The sequence below is a fragment of the Gossypium raimondii genome, chromosome 11 (genome assembly GCF_025698545.1).
Source record: "Gossypium raimondii isolate GPD5lz chromosome 11, ASM2569854v1, whole genome shotgun sequence".
NCBI lineage: Eukaryota > Viridiplantae > Streptophyta > Magnoliopsida > Malvales > Malvaceae > Gossypium > Gossypium raimondii.
The window spans coordinates 20,494,369-20,515,096 of record NC_068575.1 but is presented as its reverse complement, the minus strand read 5'-3'; the positions used below and the strand labels follow the sequence as shown (position 1 = coordinate 20,515,096).

The following is a 20,728-nucleotide window of genomic DNA, read 5'->3' as shown; positions in this document are numbered from 1 at the left end:
ATTTAATGTCAATTACTGTCACACCTAAAAATTTGGTCTAAAGGTTTCGAGGTTAGTTTTGGAAATTTTGGCCAAAATTGGGTTCGGTAATTCAGGATTTGGTAACTGGAAAACATCTTCATCAAATGGCTTTTGAAAATAAAATTGATTTATGAAAGAAATGAGAAAAAGACTTTTGATTTAAAAAGAGGACTGTTTTGTAAAAGATTTTAAGTTGAGAAAAGCTCAAAGGCAAATATATCAAAATTTTAAAATTAACCTATTTCCCCCTTCACCTACAGTAGACGCACGACACCCTTTTCCCCTTACTTCTTTTTGCTGTGAATTGAAACCCCCAAAACCTTAATCACAAATTTTGATATTTATTTCACCAAACCTTTTGATTTCTATCATCTTTCACACACCAAATCTTTTCCAAATTCTAAGAGAAGCATCAACAACACCATTAATTTCATTACTATTCATTTTGTGGGTTTTTCTCAGATTTCAATCAACCATTCATTTTTCTCCTCAATCAAGGTAAGGTTTTATTTTTTATTATATTTTAATGCAAACTAGTCTTTCAATCAAGTTTTAATCCGTTGAATCAAGCATTTCGTATTTTAGCTGAAATTGGGGTCGTTAATTGTAGAATTTAGATTTTTTAATGAAACTATATTTTCGATGTGTTTTTCAACTTGTTTCGATGAGATTAGAATATTTTTAAACTTTTTTTAAACTTTTGCTAAGGGATTTGAAGATTATATTGGGTTTTCATTGAAAATAGCCATAAATGTCGAAATTTTCCAAAACCAGAAATCTGAAGAGTTCTGGATGTTTTAACGGTTGAAAATCATTCTTAGATGAAAAATTAGACGATTAGAATTGATTATAAGTAATAAGAATAAGTTCAGATTAAGAAATCTGAGTTTCGGCTAAGCGAGTAAAAAATTTTGGTTCTAAGAAGAGTTGGTTTTAACCTGCGTTTTTGTTCGAGTTAATATGTGTTTTGGCTGTTAATTGTTTGTATATGTTGTGTGGTTAATATGTGAGAATATTTAGAATCATTGGAACCCTTTACGAGCAAGGCGAAAGGAAAGGAAAAGCTAGTTTGAACGTTCAGCAAACAAGCGAAAACATGATTGGTCAGTGTTTTGGAGTCTCTGCTTGTAGGCATGATTCATAGTGTTAAATGAGAGCTTAGAAGTAGTCTAAATGTAACATCCCAAAATTTAGCTTAATGAGAATGTATAATTTTATCAAAGATAAGGAGTTAATTAAGTGGTTAGTTGTTAAATGTGTAAGCATGAAATTTAATTGGAGGTCCTAAGCTCAAATCTTTTTCATTGAAAAATAATTAAAAGTTTTACAAAATCCCTTATTTTAAATATTTGTGCCATCCATACCTTGTAACCATAGGTATAAATGTTAATTTTACACAAAATAACCAACCTTTATTCTATATATCCTCACCCTAGTCGTTCCTCCCCTCTTCTCTCTTCTTTTATCTTCAATTTTTCTTTCTTCCTCCATTGTTGTTGTCACCCATAACACCTAGTTTTATAATATTTTTTTCTTTTCTTTTTGCAACAAGATTTTGCATCATCTATTCCATCATATTGCTATCACTTTTCTCTAATAAAAGCAGCCCCAAATCTAAAATCTTGAGTCTCCAAGTTCAATTCCTATCGTTGCGAAGAAGTGCCATTGCCGCCCATAGCATCTAACTTGTGTAAGATCTCTTTCTCTCTGGTTTTCTTGTTAAATCTTGATAAATAAAAACTTAAATTTTTGTATTTGGAATATGGGGGATTTTGAAGGATTTAATGGATTTTTTTCCAACTTTTTAATCAATTCCATCTTCTTTCTCTCTCGTTTTCTTGTTAAATCTTGATAAATAAAAGGGGGATGTTTTTCATTAATTATTTCCCATTTTTCCTAGCATGATTTTGGGTTCTTGAACCCCTCCTAATCATCCTTGAAATAGGTTTTGTAACACCCCTTACCCGAGACCGTTTTCGGAGTCGAGCATGAGGCGTTACTTGACTTAACTTAACTTAAAAGCTCGGGGCATAAAAATTTACTTTTTAAAAGTTATTTCACTATTCATACACTACACCAAAACAGGCTTTTAGCGGCGCTTTTTTAGGCCTTTAGCGGCGCTAAAAAGCGCCGCTAAAAGTATTTGCGGCGCTTTGATAAGCGCCGGAAAAAACGCCGCTAAAGACTGTGTCGCTAACTTTAGCGGCGCTTATCCCACAAACGCCGCTAAAGACCAGGACCTTTAGCGGCTCTTTTCCCAGAAACGCCGCTAAAGACTTGGACCTTTAGCGGCGCTTTTCGCAGAAACGCCGCTAAAGACCAATACCTTTAGCGGCGCTTTTCCCAAAAACGCCGCTAAAGAACAAGACCTTTAGCGACGCTTTTCTCAAAAACGCCGTTAAAGAACAAGACCTTTAGCGACGCTTTTCCTACAAACGCCGCTAAAGCTCATGACCTTTAGCGGCGCTTCTACTAAAAACGCCGCTATAACATTGACTTTTAGCGACGCATTTTCACAAACGCCACTAAAAGCATAACTTTTAAAAAAATTAATGAAATAATATTTATTTCTATAATAAATATTTTATTTTATTTTATTTGTGAAATTTAAACTTTAAACTATATAATTTTAAGGATAAAAAAATTAATTAAATTAAATTTTCTATTAAAATTTTAACTTTAAAGGTAAATATAAAAATTAATAAATTTAAATTTAGAATTAAAATATTATGTTTAAATAAATAAGCAATCTACCTCACAGCTCATCTGATCTATATTAACTCGGCCAAATATAAAAGAAACTACAAAACATAATTAACAATCATAATTAAATAAACTAGTACACAAGGTAGCTACAAAACCCTATTTCAATAACACCTAATTCAAGTTCCGACTAAGATAAACGACCATGGAATACAACATTAAGTAACACTCTACTTGAAAAAGTGCTAAGCCTTGGCTTTTCCATCTTGAAGAGATTGAATCATCCACTACACCTTCAATATCTAAAGGATGCAAAACCAAATGATCAGATAAACCAAAAAACTTGGTAAACAATAGAGATGTTAAAAATAAAAAATATATATAGCATTAAGGCTCAAAAAAATATATAACAAACAATTATGTGCAACTTTAGCTGCAGGTTGAACTATACTAACAAACAATCTCAATCATAGCTCTTCCATGTGTCACAAATAGGCATTCTTTCTAATGATTGTCTAAACTATTTAATTTTTTAACAAGGAACATTAACAACTAATGCTAAGAAAATACGTAATTTATGCATGGAACGTGTCACAGTCAACAATTCAATTGCATGACTAAACAGGAAAGAAAATATGATTCACAAACACAAATTACAGATAATAACCGAAAATGAACTTTAGAAGTTTTAAAATTGATAACTAACACATGGGAACTTCATAATGTAAGTAATAAATATAACTCCCAAGCTGTCATAAGCCACAATCCAAGAAACATGTATCCGCACAAATCGAGAACATATAGATAAACCATCTACAAGACAATAAATGGTTACAAGTTACAGCCAAGACGTAACATCGCCTCGATGAAGTAAACAAATGAGAAATTTAACATTGAAATAGGCACCATCCATCTATGTCCTAACACAAACAAATAAGAATATCCCACCCCATGCTGGTGACTCTCACCTTCAAATAAGAATATTTCCATTTGGTAATTCTTATATTAATTTTCTTTTCTGTCATTTAATATTGTTTTTTATATCTTTACAAGCTGTGTCGTTATATTGTTGTTAACATTTAAAAATTGCTTCATGTTTCATGGTTAAGAAATGAAAGCATCTAGATACCGAACCACAGAAAAAGATCGGTGAAGCTAATAAATATATTAACCATGTTAGCAGGTAGTAGAAAAGTATCAAAGAAAACTGCATTAAACAAAATACCAAACTCTTTTTCTAATTATAAAATGTCTAGAGCGTAAATCACTCAAAATTAGCAACATTAACCTATATTTATTTGCTGGCAAAGTAGTGTGAAGGATCTAAAAGCAACTTATATTAACTAGGAAGAAACAAGTTGAAACTTCAAGGTTTTAAAGTTCAAAGACAAAAGCATAACATACCATAAACAAATGAAAGAAATATCACTCATTTGAGTTGTACCTGTGAATTTATGGAATTCAACAAGGAAGTTTACTATAAGTTGTTATAGTAATTACGTATTAGTCATAAAATATAGTTTAATTTTGGTTCTTGGAAAAACCCCACATGAAATAACAATGTTGTGGACCATCAGCCCTGTTTCCTACAGCATAAACAATAGTAATTGACTAAACGACATTCCACTTCTAAGCCATGTTCTACAAGAAACAGCTAGTGGAAAATCCCGATTAGAAGTAAGATAAAACAACAAACCTGGGCCAGGGAACCTTTCATGACTCGATGGAAAAAGGAACCCTTGTAGTGCAACGGCTTTCCAGTTTTAGGACCAATGCCCTTTTCTCCTGTAGACCAAGACATATTTTAAAAAAGCAGAAAAATACAAACACGTGAATATATATGTGCATAAATGTCTGCAAGTGTGCTTATCTCTACAAACAGCAGGCGAGAGCTTTTTCCCTTTATATGCGTCATTTCTTTCATTCATTCAACTGTTTCAAAATACTAGTGAAGGTTTTGTAGAACATGGAGCGTATAAAAATAGATTTTCTTATAAATAGTATATATCGAGATTAGGAAGAAGAAAATGGAAAGCATTGCAGGTAGCTATGAAACCTGAAGAAAAAGGAAAGCATTCCGAGGGACATTGAGCACCGCTGAAGTGTCTTGACATGGGAAAATGGAACGCGCGTGGATACACTGGCATTGGGTATGAATAAAAGGCTGTTTTTTTTTTGTTAAACGTTTGCGGCGGTGATAGCCATTGGAGAGCAGAAGAAGAAGGGGAAGTAGAGAAAACGATGAAGAAGGAGTTCAAAACATTATCGTCTAGTAGCGAGATGGAAAGCTGGGTTCCTTTGATAGGGTCAGGTGAAGATGAAAGAGAGAAAGGGATAGGGGAAAGGACAATAGGGATAGTAAGATTAGGGATTTCACGGGGAAAAATTTAGGGTAAAATGGCGCCATTTATTAAAGTAAAATGATTTTTGCGGAGTTTTAAAAAAAAACGCCGCTATTGCTTTATTTTATTTTAAACAAAACGACGTTATTTTGCTCTACTAAAATTTTTTTATTTTGTCTGTTAAAAATTTTTTATTTTGTCTGTTAAAAATTTTTTAGTCAACTAATTTGATAAAATATTTATTATTTTTTATAAATTAAATTTTACTCTCAAAATAAATATCATATATTTTAATAATAAAAAATATTAAATGGTCAGTAATTAATTATTAAATCAAAATTATCTAATGTAAGCAATTAATCTCTCACATATCAAATTTCTATTAAAAATTGAGACGTTAATCATGATTTTATATTATTCATTTTCGATCTAATCTCCATTTTATTAGAGATATTTCTTCCTAGCTAAAATATAACTATTTTGCTAGATGTTCGATGTGAAATGATTTTAGTTTTTGTATTTCATTTTATTTGTTATAATTTGGTCCTATCCAAAATATAAAAACATTAATTAATTGTATAAATTTTCATCATTTAACAAATCTAAAATAAACCTTAAATCCTAAATCATTTAATATATATAAAATTGATTTATTATCTCTTAAACAATTTAAACTATAATCATAATTTTAATATATTAAAATCAATATTATCTCTTTTACAATTATATAATAAATTATTTAATATATAAATTAAAAACACCAATTAATCTAACACTTAAACCTCTAACCTTTAACCCCTAACCCTCTTTTACAATTATATAATAACTTAATTAATATATAAATTAAAAAATACTAGTTAATCTAAACATTAAACCCTAACCCGACCTTGAATCTCTAAAACCTAAATTAGTAACTCTTAACCTCTAACCCCTAACCCCTAACTACTAACCCCTAAACCTTATTTAATATATAAATTAAAAAACACTAATTAATCTAAACCCTAACCCATAAACCTTATTTAATATAAATTAAAATACACTAATTAATCTAAACCATAAACCTTAACCTAACACCGAATCCATAAACCTCAAATCCCTAAATCTTAATCTCTAACCCCTAACCCCTAAATCACAACCCTTAAACCAAAAACCCTAATCCCTAATCCCTAATTTCATAATCTATAAACCTTAAAATTGTAACTCCTAAACCGACCTTAAATCCTAAATTAATCATATACCCCAAACCATATACCCTAAACCATATATATTAAACCCTAAACTATAATGATAATTAATTAAACATTTTAAAATTAATACGATCGTATCTTTTACAATTATATATGAAATTATTTAATATATAAATTAAAATCAATCATCATGTACCCAAAAAATTTAAAATTATTTTAAATAATAGTATTTTAATTTTTCCATTTTTAACAAATATTTTTCTATTTTTTATTTCAAATTATTTCTACGTGTCATCATTTCAAATTTATCCATTTTTAACAAATATTCAATTAAAAATAAATTGAATTTTAATTAATATAAATAAACATATTAAATAGTAAATAGACAGATAAAATATTTTTGTGGCGCTTTTTAAAAACGCCGCTAAAGCCCTGAGCATTAGCGGCGCTTCCCCAAAAACGCCGCTAAAGCCTTGAGCATTAGCGGCGCTTTTCCAAAAACGCCGCTAAAGACCTGAGTATTAGCGGCGCTTTTCCAAAAACGCCGTTAAAGCCCTGAACATTAGCGGCGCTTCCCCAAAAACGCCGCTAAAGCCCTGAGCATTAGCGGCGCTTTTTTAAAAACGCCACTAAAGCCCCGAAAGGTTCGAAAACGATGTCGTTGGGCTTAGGTTTTTTGCGGCGTTTTTTGTAAAAACGCCGCTAATGCTCATTTTTAGCGGCGCTTTCCTGAAAACGCCGCTAATGCTCGATCTTTAGCGGCGTTTTGTCTAAAGCGCCGCTAATGCTCGATTTTTAGCGGCGTTTTTTGTCCAAACGCTACTAAAAATGCCGCTAAAAGCCTGTTTTGGTGTAGTGATAATAAGGTTGTCCACCTATGCAGCAGTCACTAAATCAATTATAAGTCGAGCTATGAAACTTGAAATTTAGATTTGTAAATTTTCCCTGAAACTAGACTTATATATATTTTTACCATAAATTTTTCAGAATTTTTGGTTCAGTCAATTAGTACAGTTTATTAGTTAAAATTTATTAGTTAAAGTCTCCCCTATTTCACTGATCGGTTGTCCTGAACTCTCGTCACTAAAATTTAATTATATCATTGTACAGACTTCATATGGTGTTCTCACTTATTTCTACAGAAAATAGACTCAATAAGAAATCTAGACATATAAATTAAAACTCATAACTATTTTTTTACAATTTTTAATGATTTTCCAAAGTCAGAATAGGGGATTCCAAAAACCACTTTGACCTTGTCTAACTAAAATGAAAATATCTTAGAATACATAATTCCTTTGTCTACAACACTATTTTTCTATGAAAATAGACTCAATAAGCTTTAATTTTATATCTCATCCACCCTCTAATTCATTTTCTACTATCCTTGGTGATTTTTCAAAATCACGTCACTACTGCTGTCTCAAAACTGATTCACTACCAATTTTTACTTTTTCATGATTTCTATGCATAATTTATCACCTAGACATTTATGACAACAATCACCTTCATACTTAGCCATTTTAATAACTATTCATCATCAAATATTTACATATCATCTTTTGGTCATATCTTAAGAATATACAATCGAAATGACCAAGTCCCTATACATGCCATAGCTCAAAACATTTATCGCCTTAAAATACCGAGTTGTGGTGGTTGATAGTGTGAACGCCTCCCACGCCTTCAAGATCCCGACTATGTTTGATAATACTATATGAAAGAAAAGAAATAAAAGAAGTAAGGTAAAGCTTAGTAAGTTTACAAGTAAATAAATAACAACATTGATCATAAACAATTATATTCATAAATTTTCATTAAGCATTAAGATCTTTACTTTCTTCTTTACTTACTCTCTTACTATTTTACTTACTTGCTTGCTTAACTTACTCCTTCGTTGCTGAAATTTCTTTTCTCTACTGATAACTGAGATACTCTTAATCTTATTAACTCGCCTGAACTTGTCTATTAGGATTTTACCTGAACTTTCATTTAACATCTTCTATTTACTCGGGTCTCCTGTCTGAATATAACATGCCAAAGTGTCCCAGACATAGTCTTACATGAGATGTTTCTTGTACTGCCAATGCCATATCCCAGATATGGTCTTACATGGGAGTTCTCGTATAGGTGTCCATGCCATGTCCCAAACATGGTCTTACGAGGGACCTCTCATCTCGGTGTCAACACTATGTCCCAGACATGGTCTTACATGGGACCTCTCATAATCTCAATGATGCCAATGCCATGTCCCAAACATGGTCTTACATGAGATCTCTTTACCCAAATGTCATGACATTTGTATCTAATACATTCCTTAAGTTTCAACGGGGCCTTTTAACACTGATTCTCTATCATCTCATACTTGAGTTAGCATTAGATATTTTCATGAAATAAATACATAATTGCTAAAAAATAACAACATTAATAATAATTATCAAAATATTGTATTTATTTACCGTAAACTTACCTCGATACAAAAAATGATCAAATCTAGCACTTTAGTCCTCAACCTTTTTCTTTCCCCGGTCTAACTTTGGATTTTGTTCTTCTTGATCTATAATAGAAAATTTAGCTTATTTAATATTCACATTCATCAAAACAGTCCTTAACTCGAACTTTGACAAAATTACGTTTTTGCCCCTAAACTTTTACATATTTACACTTTTGTCCCAAAGCTCGGAAATTAAACTTAATCCCTTATTCTTATGTTTTATGACACGCTGAACATTTTTTCCTTCTATGGAAACATCAAATTCCCACTCTAACACTTACTTATGAACATTAGGTATTTTTACCGATTATGTCAATTTACACGTTTTCACTTAAAATCACTTAGCAAAAGTTGCTTAACATAATTTCAAGCTTCATAATCTACCATAAAACATCAAAATAAACACATTTCACCTATGGGTATTTTTCCAAATATGAACCCTAGGTTAAATTATTGCTAGAATAAGCTAAATCAAGTTACGAGGACGCCTAAAACGTAAAGAACATTAAAAACGGGGCTAGAACAGACTTAAAATTGAGCTTGGAAGCTTGAAAAACCCTAGCCATGGTTTCCCCTTGTGAAATTCGGCCATGGGGTTGAAGATGGACAAAAATTGGCTTTTAATTTTGTTTTTAATTCATTTTAATAACTAAATGACCAAAATGCCCTTAATGAAATACTTTGGAAACATGCCTAACCATGTCCATTTTTGTCTACCAACTTAACCAATGGTCTAATTACCATATAAGGACCTCCAATTTAAAATTTCATAACAATTGGACACCTCTAACATGTAGAATCAACTTTTGCACTTTTTACAATTTAGTTTTTTTAACTAAATTGAGTGCCCAAACGTCGAAATTTTCGAATGAAATTTTCAAAAAATCATTTTGTGAAATCGTTGACCATAAAAATATAATAAAATAAATTTTTTTCTCATCGGATTTGTGGTCCCGAAACCACTGTTTCGACTAGGCCCAAAATCAAGATGTTACAGGTTTTAATTAGGAAAAATTTTTCTTGACCAATCGGCAAATCGGATCTGACAATTTAGGAAGCGTAAGTGTGGGTAATCATAAACTAGTTTGTTGTTTTGACATAGATTTTGGGAAAAAGGGTTATGGGTTGATTAAATGAAGAATTTTAATCAAGATCAGCTACCGATTTTCTATTATTTAAATGTGTTAGGTGCTAACTCGAAGGCTCCAAATCAACAGTAAAACTGAAATTCGTTCGCACTACGATTCACATCAAAACAGTGGAAGAAATCTAACTAGTTTGGATTCAAAAAATAGTGGTAATTGTGGTGATTGTATTGAACCGATAAATGGGTGTTTAGGGGATGTATAAAGGTTTAATTATTGAGTTATATACTAATTTCTTTTAATTTAATTAATTTATATCCATTTTAAGTTTATTAAAGAAATTGTAAGATTCGCTAATGTGCTGCAAAAGAGCGTAAATAAGGTGTGAGACCTAAACTCAATAACTTGTTTGATAATAATAAATATTATAATTAAATTTATTGTTTAACTTGCTGACTGAGCTTGGTTTAATAGCTAAGAAATTAAATTTGTAAGTGGTTGAATTAGGTACGTTTGAGCCCTAACTATTGGCATGGTAGCATTATTACTAGTTTGATTGAATGATTGACATTGTCATGAATGTTTAGTAAATTTAATGTATGATTGGTTGTATGCATGGCATGTTTCTGAATGAACATAAGGCTTATGCATGATGTATTCGTACAAGTGAATTGCTATGATATGTTTGAAAGACTGTTGTACATGCACACAGAAAAAAATGAAAGTACATGAAATTGTGTTTTGGGAATAATACCATCTTTATGGTAGTTTGAAAGTTGGATTATTGATTCTATATTCTGAAAGTATGTGATAATTGAGGGCATGTATTGAAAATGCCAACTAAGTGTGAAAAATATTGATTTATGGCTATGTCTGAGATAGTATGACATATTGTATGTGCATGGGGTTGGATTATGTGGATGATGGAGGAGTTCTTTGGAGTTTTGGAGGCATATTAAGTCCACATTTATACGTAATCAGTGCACTACACCTGGAGTATTGAGGGGATTGGCGATTTTATCGCATTATATGTTATTCAACAAATTTTCTGCATTTATGTTATGCGGTGGTTTCTACCACATCGAGCCTTGCTCATATAAGTTGGAGTTTGGCATACGAGTTCTAGGGAACTCATGGTGTGTAGAGGATGGTATGGGTAGGACTCTCATGTCCATTATGTCATGATCCTGTTACATAAGAATGTTACGATTGATATAGATTATGTTATTTGCTTCAATGAGAAATGCTTGTATGTATGTATGCTTGTATGTATGCGGCATATTAAGCTCACACTGAGCTTGTTAAGCTGACCCCATTACTTCAACTTCTCAAGTAATGAATGAACTTAGGATCGAAATTGACATGCAGACGTACAACAGAATTCGAACTCGAAACACCATTATGATTTTATTTATTTAGTTTTCTATTATATTATTATTCAGTTTTTGGACTGTAAAATCATTTAAAACTGTGGTTCGGGACTGTTTTTGTTTTGGTGATTTTCATGCATGCATGATTTTCATATTTAGGGTGGATACATTGCGATATATTAAAATTAGACTAAGCATGATATTTGGTTAATTTTATAATTGGGTTATTAAATGCTTTTCCACTGCAAACAAATTAAGTAAAGTATTTTTCTTAATAGTGATGTGCAGAGAGGTTTTTCTAAAGCTTCACCTATCCAACTAATTTGAATTAATAAAGGTTGATTTAAATTAAATAAACATTTTCTCAAAATTAACAAAGGCAACTGCGGTTTTATAAAAAGAGAGTTTTTTTGGGGTTTCAACTATTAATAGTGTAGGTTCATCGCTTAAGTGTCCAATGTGACTTTCATGATTCGACCATAATGTCTAGACCGAGTTTGGGAGGTTACACGAAACCCCTATCCTAAGTTCTGAGTGTAAGCCTACTTACTCCTTTTTATTTTATTTTGCAAAATTATGGATACGTGATTGTGTTAGCATGTGATATGGAATTATTGTTTTATGCATATATATGTGTGTGATTTAATATGGTTATAGCTTGTGAAGCATTATGTTAGCACTTGTGAGTGCATCAATGAAAAACATGGTAAGCAAGCAATGTGAAAGTGATAGTGTTGTGTGTATAATGGTTAAGAGTAGTGATAATATGCATTAAAACAGTAAGTAATAATGTGTGCAATGGTTAATATTTTAGCCTTGTGGTTTCTTAAAACCGTTGGATATAATTGGCATGCCATAAGATTTGTGAGTACTCACTCTTGTGTTGTGATTTGGGGCATTGAGGCCTGAGACAGATTGGAGAAATAAGGGAATATGTTGGTGTGTTAGATATTGATAGTTTGATGCTACACTTATGGGATATATTGGACTCTTTCAGTCATTGGTGTGTTGGAGATCCGTGTATCCAATGTGTGGTGATAGAGCCCACTTTTATGTTTCATAGTCTCAAGTGGCCAAATTATCGTAAACGATTATATATATATATATGTTGTACATAAATTCATGAAAAATGAAAGCTAAATATTTGAGTTAATGAAACATGAACGCAATATATTTCCTGTTACGAATGTGCGTGAGAATGCCTTTGTTTTAATCTATGTTTATGTGTATGCTTGTGGTAATTTCCGATACATTCACTAAGCTTGTTTAAGCTCACACACTCCTCCCTAAATCCTTGTAGACAGTTAGCATTTCCTATGTGAGCGGTGCAGCCAAGGAAGTGATCCAAGCTAGGCAATAAACATTTGAGTTGGGGGTGTTATAAACTTTGGATATTTTGAATAAAGGCAATGTGGGTTAGAATTTCAATTGGTTATCTTTATTATTATTTTTAGTTTATTATGATCTTTTTGGAATTTTGGAATATTGATATTGCCTGGAAATATGTTTATGAATAGTTTGGTGATTGATACTGTGATAAATAATGCATGTTGGAAAGACATAATGTTTGAGCATGAGTGTTTCCTTTGTTTTGTTGTGTTTTTTTTATTTGTGTAGAGATGTCGATACTCAGGGCATAAATATCGATACCTAGATGTTGGAACGTACGTGCAAGAAAAATAGTAGCTTGTTTTGATATTGATACCCATTCACGAGTATCAATACTCGGGGTAGAAATACCAATACCGTAGTTTAAGTATCGATAAAATGTTATGGTTCAAAATTGAAAGGAAAAACATAATGCTCAAATGGTATCGATTTTCTTGTCAGTATCGATATCTCACTTAAGTAAATATCGCTACCTGCGATTTTGTATCGATACCTAAATTGATTTCTTTGGGATTTTAATAAATAGACCCTAGTTATAAATTAAATGTTTCTAATGTCGTATAATGTAAATTAGACACAAACATTTTTATTTAGATGTCTAAACTTGGTAGCTATTATTCTTGATTGAGGCTATGTATGCATGTATGTAGGTTTTGATGTTTGTTGTAGCATCATGTTACTCGAGTTCAACGGTAGAGCCGAGTGTAGGGTGTTACAATCAGTATTTCATTTCATAATATAAATTCCAAATCGCATTCATTTTTTTGTCACATTTCCATATAAGCTCTCCTGGCTCGTATAATCATTCACCAAATGTATATGTATCATCCAATCACTATATCAACTAAATCTGAATATCATTTATCCAATTTACATTTTATATCCCTATTACCCTAACTTGGACTCAGACGGATACATGGATGCAACCAATTACACCAGTTTGGCACCTAGTGCCTCATCAAACAATGTTGAAGTAAATAGTTTTTGCCCAGCGCTCATCAATGTGTTTGACACCTAGTGCCTCATCGGTATAACCAAAGTAATTTGGCACCAATGCATCATCGACGCGTACTCAAAGTAACCCTGAACTCTTCCTATCTTATGACATGCCAACTATATCCAACTCTGTTCGAACAAATAATAGGGAAGCAATTTACTCAATTTCATTTATAAGCCAATTTATCAATTCAATGATGTCATTTCATCAATCAATTATCAATTTGTATGCATAATATTATAATTCATCTTATCATAAAGCCAATTTTGCAACTACAACAATATATAATATTTCAAAATCTATTAAATTTAGTCCTCTATCTTGAAGATCGACATAATCATATCGGTTTGTTTCAACTAAACTAATCAATCTTAGGTTGCAATTCATTATATTCAATTTATTAGTTAAATTTTCATTTCTTTATGATTTAGTCCATATCTCACCTTTTGTACCAAATCATAAAAATAAAAATCTCAATTCAACATATCTATAATTATAATTTTAAATAAATAAAATTTAACACAAACATATCGTATGAACTTACATTCAAAATAGCAAGCGATCAATTCTTTAAGGACTAATAAACAAATTTGCCTTTTTCCCCAATTAATTTTGATTTGGTCCGATTCTCAATCTATACAGTTATTCAAATCAATTTATTAAATTAAACCCTTTTTATTTCATCCTATTATAAACATATATAAGCTCAATTTCATTATTCAGATGCCCTTAACATTTGCATTTTATTCAATTTAGTCCCTAAAACTGAAATAGTTATAACTTTCAAATTTAAGCTTCATTTTTCAATCCATTTTTAATTTCATCCTTCCACAGCCCTCTAGCACATATAATTTTAGTGCATGTACTCAAAACTAACAAATTTCACTTTACAAACTAGTCCCTATTCATATCCAAGCACTAAATCTAACAATTTAACACTAAGAGCTACTGGGCGAGTTAACTGAAGCAGCCAGAAGTGATGAGAATTTGGCGGAATTGATTGATACAAAAATAAATTTGAATTTTGAGATTGAGAAAGATGAACGCTACTGGGAACAGAGAGCTAGAATCAATTGGTTGAAATTAGGGGACAAAAATACTGCTTTCTTTCATAGCCAAGCCTCACAACGGAAGAAAAAGAATCACATTCATAAGCTGAAAGATGAAGAGGGAAGAGAAATGGAGTTCATTCAGGACATTGAGGGTGTGGCGAAGACTTATTTTTAGAATTTATTTTCGGCAAGAAGAAAGGGGAATTATGATCATATTCTATCAGGGATAGAACACTGCATTCAAGCGGAGGACAACCGAAAACTTGCAGAATCATATTCTAGAGATGAAATTATAGATGCTGTTTTTGAAATGGGACCAACGAAAGCACCAGGGGAGGATGGATTTCCAGCTTTATTTTATCAAAAGTGTTGGCAGATTGTTGGAGATGACGTCATAGATTTTTGTCTACAAACTCTAAACGGAAATATGGAGGTTAGTCCGATAAACTCTACAAATATAGTGCTTATTCCGAAAGTCAACAACCCATTAACTATGACGCAATTTAGGCCAATTAGTTTACGCAATGTACTTTACAAAATTATAGCCAAGGTACTAGCAAACAGATTTCGAATTGTTATTGGCAAATGTATTGATAAAGAGCAAAGTGTTTTTGTGCCCGGCAGGTTAATATCAGATAATGTACTACTCGCTTATGAAATATTGCATAAACTGAAGCAGAAAAGAACGGGGAAAAAAGGATTTATGGCCGTTAAACTCGATATGAGCAAAGCTTATGACAGAGTTTAATGGAGTTTTATAGAGGAGATTATGAAAAAAATGGGGTTTGACTTTAGTTAGGTAAATGCCATTATGAAATGTGTGTCATCTGTTGCTTATTCAGTGGTCATTAATGGGCACAGAGGAGATAAATTTGTACCAACCAGAGGACTTAGACAAGGTGACCCATTAAGCCCGTTTTTATTCCTGATATGTGGTGAAGGTTTATCGAGTTTACTGAGGTTAGCAATGAAGAGAGATTGTCACAAAGGAATACGGGTGAACAGGTATGGTCCGCAGGTATCTCATCTTTTATTTGCTGATGATTGCATACTGTTTGGAGAGGCAATGAGGAGGGTTGCAAACATTATAAAGGATATTCTTTGTGAATTCAAAGTTTGCTCAGGACAATGTGTAAATTTTGACAAATCAACGGTATTCTTTAGTAAAAACACGTTGGAGGAGGATAAGAGACAGGCGGTCAATGTGTTGGGGGTACGTAGGACCAGTGAACCTGAATGATATTTAGGGCTACCCAATATGATGGGGCGAAAGAAAAAAGAAGCTTTTCAGAGTTTAAAGGATTGAATCAAGAAACGTATTGATAACTGGAGCAACAGATTTTTATCACAAGGGGGGAAGAAATTTTTATTAAGGTCATTTTGCAAGCTATTCCGACTTATTCTATGGCATGCTTCTTATTTCTGAGAGCTCTTTGCGATGAAATGGAGAGTATTATAGCAAGATTCTAGTGGCAGAAAGGAGGAGGCAAAAGGGGAATTCATTGGTGCACTTGGAAAAACCTTTGTTTGCTAAAAGAAAATGATGGCTTAGGTTTTCGAGATCTTAGTAATTTAATATTACGCTATTAGCTAAACAAGGTTGGCGTCTCATTAATTTTCCAAATTCTTTATTAGCCAGAGTTTTGAAAGCTAAATATTTCCCCCAGTCTAGTTTCTTAAATGCAGAGTTGGGAAATTTATCTTCATTTACCTGGAAGAGCATCTGGGCAGCAAGAGGACTTCTCCAAAGAGGATTGGGTTGGAGAGTTGGTAAAGGTAATTGCATTTCTATCTGGGAAGACAACTGGATTTAGGGGATCGATAAGGTGGAGGTGGCTGAGCATAATAGAACAAACAGAAGAGAACTACAGTTAGTTTCAGATCTCATTGACAATTCAAGCAGAAAATGGAAGTCAGACTTAATTAATAGTACCTTTCAAGAAGATACTGCTCGGAAGATTCTACAAATTCCTCTGGCAGAGACTGAACATGAGGATATTCAGGTGTGGAGTGGAGAACTATCTGGGGAGTTTTCAGTACGTAGTGCCTATAAACTATTACAAGATGCTTCTACAGCCAATGACTACTTATTACAGACCGAAATAAAAAAATTTTACAAAAAATTATGGAGCCAACAATTGCCTTCAAAAATTGCAATTACAATTACAATTTGGAGGATTTCATGGGATTATATCCCTCACTTTGGTAATCTCAGCTTGAGGAGGGTCAGTTCAAGTGCCTGCTGTCCACGGTGTTATTCTGGAGTAGAAGAGAGTCTTCATGTTTTCCGAGAGTGTCCTTTCACAAGAGAAGTGTGGCAAGCATTAAACTTAGCATGGGTCATGGAGAATACGAGTTAGAATACATGGGAGTGGCTAACCTGGGTTTTCAAGAACAACAACTATTACCAGTGTCGGCTTTTCTGCTACGCGTTATGGTTGATAAGGTCTTGTAGAAACAAACTTATTCACGAGGGGAAAAATTCAACAGGAAGGGGTCTAGCTCCGAATATTCAAAGACATATGGCAGAATATGAAGGAATAAATGCTGAGAAGAAAACTGAGAAAAAAATTTGCAAGAGTCACAGAATACAGGAAAACGTACCAAGAATATCGATCAAATTTGATGCAGCACTGGATAGTAGAACCTTCAAATCAGCGACTGGACTAATAGGTTGGGATATGAGGGGAAATCTACTGTGATAAAAATGGTTATCCATAGAAATGTTCCCTCACCTTTTGCAGTAGAGGCATATGCATGTTTAGAAGGCATGAAGTTAGGGATTGCATTAGGATCTCAGTCAGTTAGAATTATGCGAGACTCAAAAACCGTCATAAAGAAGAGCAATGCGACTTCAACAGATAAATCGGTAATAAGTGCCATTATAAAAGATATTCAGAACAAGAAATCCTTTTTTCAAGATCTTACTTTGAAGCACATCCATAGATCAGAGAATAAACATGCACATGGTCTAGCAAAGAAAGCTCTAGCGAAAGAAGAAAACATTTACCTGATAGGAGAAGAACTGGAACGCCATTTTTTAACCTTGGATGAAGATTGGCAAAGAAATCTGGATTGAAGAAATGGGTGAAGGAGCAGCTTCCAAAACAGATAGCTTAATGAAGTTTAAATCTGTGGGAAAGAGCTATCGACATAACAGATGGGACCTTGGAAATGACTCTTCAATAAGCCTTTATGGTTTCCAGCTGTTTCTGATTATTGACTGGGACATGTTTTCATTTGGTTGATTTCAATTTCATTTAATGCTTTTGTCCTTTCTTTTTAATTATCTAGCTTTTTAATAGACGTTTCTAGGGGGTTGTAATTTTCTGATTATTTAGGTTGAAAAATTAGGTGGGTTCTTTTTTGTTGTTGCTTTGACTTGGGCCCTTTGATTTGGGCTGATTGGATTATTTTTTATTTCATAATAAATACCCAGTCATTCTATCAAAAAAAAAACACTAAGAGCTTTAAAAATCATCAATGGAAAACTTTTAATTAGATTAAGCTACAACGATCTCAAAAATATGAAAATTACGAGAAACCAACCTAGAAGGACTTACCATGCAAAGACAATTATTCAAAAGAGTTCAAAGGTTTCATTTCTTTTCTTCCATAGAGTACAAAAAGCCCACTTTTGTTTCCTTTTTAAAATAAACTAATTATTTCATTAATTTAATAATTAATTAACATATAATTTTAATGAAAATAAAAGCATTAATCGTCCATGACATTTGTAAAGGGTCAATTTTCCACATAAACTCTCAATCATTTATCTATTAAGCATTTTAACTAATAAAATCAATATTGATTAACTTTTACAGCTTTTATGATTTAGTCCTAGTACCTTAACTAAATATCGTATCGCTAAAATTTTTGGACTATAATTCAATTTACCTATAAAATAAATCCGTAAATATTTTTGTACTATGTTTACGTAAACGAGATCCCGATACCTCATCTTCCAAAAGCATTAACTTTAGGGTAAACCACTTATACTTTAACTCTATGTCAAATTAGCAAATTCATCAAATCAAAATCTAGTATAACACTATAATAAACTTGTAAATATTATTGAATAATATTTACGGATTCAACCATCGGTGAACGGGGTTCCGAAACCATCATTTTTGACACCACTAAAATTTAGATTTTTGACATGTGTAATGCTATCGTCTTTGTAGTGGGAGCTGTAATGGGTCAGTGAAGAAATAAAATATTCCATCAGATTTATTCTGAAAGTCAAACTTTGAAAGGAGCCCAGTTAAACTACATGGTAATTGAGAAAGAGCTACTTGCTATGTTTTTCCTTTTGACAAACTTTGTTCTTATCTTGTAGGTACTAAAGTAACAGCCTACACTGACCATTTGACAATTAAATATTTACTAATAAAAAAAGATGTTAAGCCAAGATTGTTTTGATGGGTATTTTTACTCCAAGAATATGATCTTGAGATTCAAGATAGAAATGGGGTTGATAATCAGGTAACAAATCATCTGTCAAGATTGGAGCAACAAGAGGGAACTCATTTCCCCATTGCTATTAATGAATTTTTTTTCTGTATGAACACATCTTTGAGGTAAGTCATACACATAAAATTCCTTGGTTTGCTACCTTTGCTAACTTCTTGGCTAGTGGGCTAATTTCGCCTGAGATGACAAACCAACACCAAAAGAAGTTCCTCCATAATGTACGAAATTATCTTTAGAAGAGTCATATTTATTCAAACAGTGTGCAGATCAAATGATTAGAAAGTGTGTGGCCAAAACTAAGGATGCTATCCTTTACCACTGTCATTCATCTCTAACTAGGGGAAATTTTTAGGGAACACATACCGCGGCCAAGGTGTTACAAGTTGGGTTCTTTTGGCCCACTTTATTTAAAGATGCTGTAACACCCCTTACCTGGTCTGGTTGTTGAACCCGAGCAAAAGAATGTTACAAACAAATATCACATAATTCCAAACAATTTATAAATCATGACCATAAATACAAATTAAGAGAATTACATACATGTATAATAAAATGCGTTAATCAATCTATTTCAGGTAAATATTGACTATATGGAAGCTTTGAAACAAATTGGGCCTGAACAGGGATCAATTTGAATTAAAAATAAATAGATGAGAAATATTTGAAAAGTGGGGTCACACGGCCGTGTGGCCAAGCTGTGTGACAGAGCCCAAACTGTGTGCCTCCAGACATGGCCATGTGGCTACCCCGCACGCCCGTGCGGCTACTCTACATGCCCCTGTTCTCAGACCGTGTAACTCTCTAACTTGGTACACACGACTGTGTTGCAGGCCATTTGAAACCTGGACCTAAAAATATTAGACCACACAGCAGTGTGCCAAGCCGTGCATCAGCTCGTGTACACTTAAAGAAACTTAAAATTCGAGCCATTTTATTTGTCCAAACTTAAGCATCAAGCCATACCATTTGCATAAATCAATACCTTCATCAAAACGCATCAAATTATGCAAAATCATGTCAAATAACAATCAACCTAAGTGCCTAACCAACATGCCTACAATGACACCTCCATATTCAAATCCAAGAAACCATAAGGATTTGACCAAACATGCCAAATTTAAACACGTAAACATATAACCAATTCATATTGCTTTGCATCATGACCTTAGCATCTATACACAAACTACCAAAGCGAACAAAGTAGTAGCATAATTATAACTTAACTACTACCCAGTCCATACTAAAATAACCAAAGAATAATATGTATCAACCAAATCAAGCAACCATTAATCATCAAGCCAAGCATGTAACCAACTCATTCAAGACTATGTTAGGAAATTACCAAGCAGTACAAGTTTCAAGTTATTAACCATTTGATCATTACCAAAATACCTTGTATATATACATAGCTATAAAGACATCAAAATTTAACTAACCATCTACTATAAAAACCAACATTCTAAACCGAAGAATCTCTAAGTACATGCCGACATCAAAATAAGGACGTCACCAATGATTGAGTTTGGGATTATCTCTGGATGCTAAGTCTTGTAAAATCCGAATAGTACCTAACCTATACACGAAAAACAAAATCGTACACTGAGTAACTCAGTGG

General features: G+C 32.7%; 1 protein-coding gene across 1 annotated transcript; it reads left to right on the top strand.

Annotated features, from left to right (window-relative positions):
• The first annotated feature begins 15,451 nt into the window (after window positions 1-15,451).
• On the top strand, window positions 15,452-15,880 carry LOC128034760 (uncharacterized mitochondrial protein AtMg01250-like). Its single transcript, XM_052623602.1, has one exon. The coding sequence runs from the start codon at window positions 15,452-15,454 to the stop codon at window positions 15,878-15,880; it is 429 nt and encodes a 142-aa protein (XP_052479562.1).
• The last annotated feature ends 4,848 nt before the right edge of the window (window positions 15,881-20,728 follow it).